Source organism: Anoplopoma fimbria, chromosome 24 (assembly GCF_027596085.1).
Source record: "Anoplopoma fimbria isolate UVic2021 breed Golden Eagle Sablefish chromosome 24, Afim_UVic_2022, whole genome shotgun sequence".
In the NCBI taxonomy this organism is placed as follows: Eukaryota; Metazoa; Chordata; class Actinopteri; order Perciformes; family Anoplopomatidae; genus Anoplopoma; species Anoplopoma fimbria.
This window is the reverse complement of record NC_072472.1, coordinates 1,597,240-1,604,578: the sequence shown is the minus strand read 5'-3', so window position 1 is coordinate 1,604,578 and position 7,339 is coordinate 1,597,240. Positions and strand designations below refer to the sequence as shown.

The 7,339-nt window shown below is 44.0% G+C and overlaps 1 protein-coding gene across 1 annotated transcript; it reads right to left on the bottom strand.

Moving 5' to 3' along the window:
* Positions 1-1,175: 1,175 nt before the first annotated feature.
* Positions 1,176-7,125, bottom strand: si:ch211-247j9.1 (rho GTPase-activating protein 22). The gene is made up of 9 exons (XM_054626311.1): positions 7,074-7,125; positions 5,939-6,052; positions 5,069-5,276; positions 4,843-4,975; positions 4,274-4,347; positions 3,923-4,044; positions 3,311-3,569; positions 1,486-2,412; positions 1,176-1,404 (listed from the first exon to the last, which is right to left on the bottom strand). Exons 1-9 carry the CDS (start codon positions 7,123-7,125, stop codon positions 1,176-1,178), a joined length of 2,118 nt encoding a protein of 705 aa, XP_054482286.1.
* Between the last annotated feature and the right edge of the window lie 214 nt (positions 7,126-7,339).

Below are 7,339 nucleotides of genomic sequence, written 5' to 3'. Positions count from 1 at the left end.
TTCTGACAGTCTCTGACTGCAGCTCCAAGGCTGCGGTGAAGCCAAATCCGGGTCTATCCACGGTGAACTGGTCTCTGCTGGATCTGGGTCTGTCCACGGTGGACTGGTCTCTGCTGGAGTCGGAGCTGAAGGAGTTTCTGGTGAACCTTCATGATTTCATCTGGTTTCTCCAGAGTCCGACCCGGTGGCTCCGATGACGAGCTTTAAGAATAACTTTATAGAAACAGACGATCTTCTCTCTGATGGTCTACTGATGAAGGTCATATAGAGGATCAGGACTAAACTGAGACTGGTTCAGAACCAGTTAAGAGTTCCTCACAGTGACTTTAAGTTCTCTAAAGCCTCATGTTGACAACACAACTTCAGAGGCTGAAACAGATTGTTTGGTTTGAGCCGCTCTGAGACACATCTTGACCTTTTCGTCAACTATCCAAGATGATGCCAACATCAAAAATGTTTGTTTAGTTTAATGGAGGCAAGTGTGAGAGAGTCTGAGCGTTACCCAATAAGATTGTCAGGAAAAATAGAAGTTAGGGAAGACCAGCACTAGTGCTCCCTGTGTTATGTGGACACAAGAGACAAACTGATGATCTCTTAGGCTTGAATTCTGGCATCATGCACTCCAGTCGCAGTTATCAGTAAACCTCATCTGAGATCAGAAGTTAATAACAGCAGTTCTGACATCTTGAAAAGTCTTGAGGCCTGAGTTTCCTTCCTCTTCTAGATCTTACTTGTTCAGGAACAGTTCGGAATTGGGTTTGTTTTCTCAAAGGTGACCTTGGTATATATCAAATAAAACCTAAACTCCCTGAAAAGAAACAGCTGGGTGACTTATTTCTATGAAGACACTTAGAGGGTCCATCTGTTGCTCCAGCAAACCAATACCACTGACGTCCAAACCGGCACTTCAAACTCAAATGTTCTTCTTGAAACCGTGATCGGAACCGACTCGGCCTGAGGGCTAACTGGTTGAAATGATACTGTCTCATTTCTTTAGATTGTCTTCTGGATCGGACAATAACTCCTTTACTTTCCTTCAGGGTTTGATGCCTTAATGATCAACTTCCAATCATCTTCTTTCACACTGTTCATCCCTTATGTGCAACAAACCCTTCCTATCTGTAATATACCCCTCCGACCGATCCACACACTTCAAAGAATCCTTGCATCCATCTTCAGAGACTCCCTCCTCCTCCTCCTCCTCTTTTCTTGACCTCTCCGTACATCCTGAAGAACAGCTCCATCTCTCTCTGCAGTGTGTCGTTTCGGATGTCGGCGTCCGCCTTGGCTCGCTCCATGTTGTGGATCTTGATCTCTGCGACGCTCCGGCTTCGCTTCTGCTGCTCCAGACTGACCCGCAGTATCGCGACCTGCCGCTCCAGGACGTCGTTGCAGCGCTCCAACCTGCGGTACAAACACATATACAAGATAGTAGCTACACTTTTACAACAAACACCAGCGACATGTTGCATTTGTGCATCTCACCTCTGAATCCTGGTCTGGTACTCGGCCTTCTGCCGGGTCATCTGGTGCTGCAGTTTGGCCAGGATTGAGTGAGCCTCCCCGGGCTGTGATTGAGCCTCAAGCCCCTGGAGGTCTGGAGGACCGGAGGGGAGGAACACCTCTGAGCTGCCCGTGCTGAGAGGGCTGTCACTGAGTACAGAACAGGAGGCTGGGGAGTTAGGGTGGTGGACTTCGTCATCACCATCACCATCATCATAATTGTCTTCTTTGTGATCATCATTATCGCTGTTTTCCTCTTCTGCTACCGGACTCGAATTGATAGGTGTCTTTGGTGATACATCAGGACTAAACGTACACAAAGCATCACCGCAACCATCCAGTGGTAGAACTTCACAGGAAGACCATGAAGACAAAGAGTCCCTTGTATGACCTTCCTCTAGCTCCACCTCCTCTTCACACGGTCCTGGATCGTTGGTTTTACAATGCTCACCATCCTCCATCCTGTGACGTAAAGACATTCTGTCCAGGTTGTCGTAGGCAGAGAGGTTGCTGTCCTCCTGAGCCTCACTGCTCCCCCTGCTGGCTGTTCCCGGCACTGCACCATCTTCCTCTGCAGCACCAGAGCTCCAGAAACCAGTGTCTGCCTCTCCTGGGCCAGGCCAGTCCTTTGCCCAGCTGCTCATGGGAGTGGGTCCGGACTTGGAGCTGTCTGGCTGTGGGTCTTGTAGGCTGTTTGTAGAGGCATGAACATTTGTCGAGGATGGTCCTTGGCCAGCGTGGCTCTGGTGATAATCCATGTTGTGTCTGTCAGAGTGGTGCTGAAGGGGCTGACTGGAGGAGGGCAGGGGGAAGAAGCAGTTCTCTGGGTGGGAGGAGGTGTAGCGATGGCCGAGAAGTCTCTTCTGGCCAGAGGACAAGTCGGATTTGGCAGCTGCAGAGAAGAAGCAGCTATGGAAAGTAAAGAAAGTAAGGTTAGACTTTCAAGACTAGATGTTCGCAACAGTCGTAGGGTCAAATGATATAGTTCATTGTAATTAACTATCGATAACATCAATGTCCTTTCCAACCACATCTATTGGCATTAAATCGGGATGTAAGTGGTTAACTAGTTAAGCCCACCTCTTGCTTGATTTCACCTCTGTAAAGTGTGACACTGACGAGCTGTGCGACTCCACTACTGGTGCTGAAAAGTTAAGAATATTTCAACTTTTATGCACGTCTAAAGACACAATGCGCCATACCATTGGATAAGAATGGTTGTGCGGGCAACGCATTTCTAGCTACGCGTATGTTTCTAGTTTCTAGATTTCGAATAGACGTCCTTGTTTGGCTTAAAATGACTACGAAATGAATGCAAAACAAAACAAAAACTCAACTCAAGTACTTGTTTATGTTTAGGCAAGAAAACTATAAATTGGTTATTGTAGGCAACATTTTTCAGTGTCGTTTCTAGCGACGCGTTTCTAGCGACGCATTTCTAGCAAGGCGCGTTTCTAGCGAGAACATTTTTTCACTAGGAAGAACCACCACCACAGAAGTATGTGACAACAGATTTGATCATGTAAGTTAGAATTGGTCATTGAGAATAGACTGAAATGTTGATTGAAACCAATGGTTTCCTAGCATAGAATGCTAGGAAAGAGGAGACCCAGTTATTCAGTTCCCGTTGACGAGTTTGGAGGTGAGAATGTGTTGGTCTCTTCTATATATGAGTCCTTGAGTTTTTCCTGTTGTGTTTAACTTTGAAAGGACCTGGATGTCTGCTAGCTAAAAAATCAATAAATCCATTAGACGTTGTTAGTGTTGGGTTAATGGACGAGGCTTTGCCCGAGCAGGTCTGTAGTACCTGTGGTTCTGTTCGTCTGCGGCGGGCTGCCCTGGCTCTCTGGAACGCTCTACGATCAGAGGCATGGACAGCTGGCGGAGGCATGGCGACGGGTGGAGATGAGGGTGGAGATGAGGGTGGAGATGAGGCTGCCTCAGAGCGCTCGGTGATGCATGCAAACCTCCCGATGGACGGGCGGAGACGGTCGGGGGGACTTTGGCAAACAGAGACTCGTGCTCTCTGATCAGCTCCAACATCAGCACCTGGACCAGCGCTGCACCTGGAGACCAGATAGAGGGATGAAGATGTTCTTCAAACTACTGGTTCTCTCAGGTGGCAAACACCACAACAAAGTGCCATACACTAATAAACATTTTGCAAATATATATTGTTCTAATGAGACTTGGTTATGTTTAGGAGAAAAAAAGTGCACTTTGTTAAATTTGGGCAACAAAAGTACTTGGTTATGTTTAGGAAACAAGAGTACTTACTTATGTTGACGCAATAAAAGTACTTTGTAATGTTTAGCTAACAAAAGTACTTGGTTACGTTTATGTAACAAAAGTACTTGTTAGACAGTTTATGTTTAGTAATTGATGAAGAATAATTTGTCATTCTTATGGTTCTGTCTACCTCCCATGATGCTTTGTGGGTCTTCAGCTTTGGCTCGGAGGATGTTTGGCCCGAACACGGTGGCCAAGTTCTGTCCGCTCATCTTGTTACTGCCGGAGTAACTCTGGACCTCATTTAGAAACCTGCACACACACACAAAGGCTTATGAATACTCTTTGAAGTTTATGACAATAACTCCAAAGATTTCACAATTTCATCAATAATGTTCATCTTCTCGAGATTGAAAAGCCTCAGAAATATTAACAGTACTTTACTGATTGTGATTGCTATTAAATGCAGACATTTTTCAAATGCATTTATACCAACCAGAAATGTTTCTACAAACAGTCAGTCTATAATAAGTCTTCTTACTGGCAGATAAAGTCGAGTAGGTTGAAGTTTGCAACCGGCAACTCATGAAGAAGATTCCTCAACTCTGCCAAAACCTGAGAACGAAAAGGAAGAGAGGAGGAATTTAAGAGGAGGGGAGTCAGGAAGAGGGAAAGGAGGAAGAAAAGCAGTTTTTTTCTTCCTCTATTGATGCCAAAAGAAAAGATAGCTAACGTAAAAAATGCATGTTCCAAAATATATAAAAAGAATTGGCTTTGCAAATGTTCTTTGTTAGACCTCAGTATTCATGTTTCCATAAAACGTTCTAGCAAGTGAACTTGATTACAGTGTAGTTTGGTCAGAAGTTGGCGCTATAGGCTTGGCATGTATTTAATCCGCCAGTAAACAGAGTAGAAGAAGAAGTAGAAGTTGTGACCATTTAATCATCTACGAGAGAAAAATGGAGAGAGGTCATCAGGAATTTGCTTTAGTTGTTCTTCTCGTTTACTGATTTAGGTTTTATAGATTGTCAGGATTAAACTGAGACTGTTACAGAACCAGTTAAAAGTTCTTCACAGTAACTTTAACCAATGAACTGTTGTGTTGGTTACCAGTGTGCGATCACTCGACAGCTTCTGAGCACAGAGCAGGAAGTCCTGGTAGCGTCTGTAAGGAACCAGAGGCTCCGGCAGCTGTCTGAGGTAGAGCTTCAGCAGTGACGCCACCGTGTGGACGTCTGTGCTACTGCAGGAGAAACACACAGCGAGTTTACTTCTTTCTACGAAACCCTTTTGAAGAACAAGCGATCAAACAAAACAAAGAGAGGAGGGATTTTACGTGTCGAAGGACGGCCTCTCTCCTGCATCGAAGGCCTCCTGCAGCTCTTTGACCAGACTGGACTGACCCGGCTGGCGAAACAAGCCCACTTCGTGCAGCCCGCGCTCCCGGATGAAGTTCACGCACTGCTCCACCACCAGAGGAACCAAACGCAAACCATAACGTCGCTCATACAGCACCGTCTCCTCCAGACGCTGACCAAAGACTCCTGCAAGGAAGGAAGGTTTAAGTTGGAACCCAACTCTGGAGCCACTACGTCCAATCAGAAACAAGGTTTGATATGCTTCCTGGTGCTCTCAGAACAAGGCATGTATCTTGTATCAGGGGTCTGGATCCAAAGTACAGGTAAACTTTATTAGAAGACCAACATTTTGACACCAAGTGCTTCTTTATCAGAGTCAAAGAAATCCCTTTATCTTAAAGAGTAAATAAACACCCAAACCACTTTACTTTAAGTTTACAACCAATGTGTGTTCAGTATTTTTGTTGATGCTTCTAGGTCCTTATCAGGCGGCAATATCCGATTCTGCCGGGTGAAGCCGATGCGGAAGTTTCTTAAAGCTGCATTCTCTCTCATGACCATCAGGGGGCGACTCCTCTGGTTGTATGAGAAAATGACTGAAGTCTCTCCTGGTCAGGTTAGGTCTTCGAAAAACATTTAACGTTGCTTTCTGAGTAATTTTGGTAATAATCTGAGACTTCTTATGATATGTTGCCAGCGAAGACACAAAAACTCCCCAAAAAACACAGAGAACAACATTACTGAACATCGGGATGCTTGTGTGAATTATGTGAATTCAGAGGAAAAACACCACTTTTCTTTTATAAAGCATGAAAACACAAAGTGTGTGTTTTAACGTGTGTGTGCACCTGTAAAAGGGATCCAGACTCCCTTGTTGAGGCTCTTCAGCCACTCGTCACCCTGACCGGCGCTGTTGGAGAGGAAGAAGTAGGATCCTGGGCTGGCCAACACGTCTCTGTTTCCTGTACGGACACACAACAAGTCAAGTCTCAAGTTTTTATAGGTTAGTCAAAATGCAAATCAAACTAATGTATTCTTCAAGTTCTTTTATCATATTTGACCAGTGCAAAAAATAACTGTCTCCTATCAAAGGTTTTTACAGAGGGATATTTTGATATCTCTTTGTTTCACTTCATGAATCCAAAAATACTGTACACAGCCATGTTTTTAGTGACAAAATGTTGAATAAATCAGGTTATGAATGATATCTGAACAAACCCCTCTGTGTTAACCTTCAGAATATAGAGAGGAATGAAGCTGTAAAGTTTGGTGTATGTAAGAGCTACTGAAGTGGAGATTTCTGGATCAGAGTCTGAGAAGAAACTCATTTAGAGAAAACGTCCTTTAAAGATATGTTTAGTTAAATTACATACATGTTGAAGACACTACAGGTGAATAGGGTAAAAAAATGAACTAATAGATATCAACATGAAACTTCACCAGTTGATTACTGACATTAAGAGTATTGTTTTTTGTATTACAAGTTTTCTAAAATGTTATGTTTAAATATGCAAATGAGGCATTATCTAATGGTAACTATTGGTGAATTTGGGAAAAATCTACAGACGCAAATAGACAAAGTAGTAAAATAAATCTTTACACTCGTCTGACAAGAAGACGTGTTATGGAAGCAAATTAGCAGAAAATCTCAAACACACACATTATACATTCACCCCATCCCATCACATGTCCCATCATGCTCCACTGTCTGTCCTCCTCAAAGTCACATGTAACACACACACACACACACACACACACACACACACACACACACACACACACACACGCATGTACGCATGAAGAAGACCATGAGTCAGCATTTAACAGAAGTCACTGAAGGGCGACACACACTCAGCTGGAGTTCTGTAAGGATTAACAAATAATAAGTGTGTGTGTGTGTGTGTGTGTGTGTGTGTGTGTGTGTGTGTGTGTGTGTGTGTGTGTGTGTGTGTGTGTGTGTGTGTGTGTGTGTGTGTGTGTCACCTTTGTAGCCGGTGCTGTCATGTTTCCAGGACTTGAAGCAGCTGAGTCCCATGCTGTAGATGCTCGGCGTGAAAAACAAAATGACACAGGACGACGACGACGATGTAAACGATGTTTTTTGTTTTGTTTTTGCAGACTTGTGAAAGTTTAGCAGCGGTGCATAAAAAAATGCATCATGTGTGATTTTCTTTCCATCACCAACATGAAGAGAAGAAGCACTTAGTGTTTGTTTTAAACATCCTGGTTGACGTAAAGAGTCGTTGCTT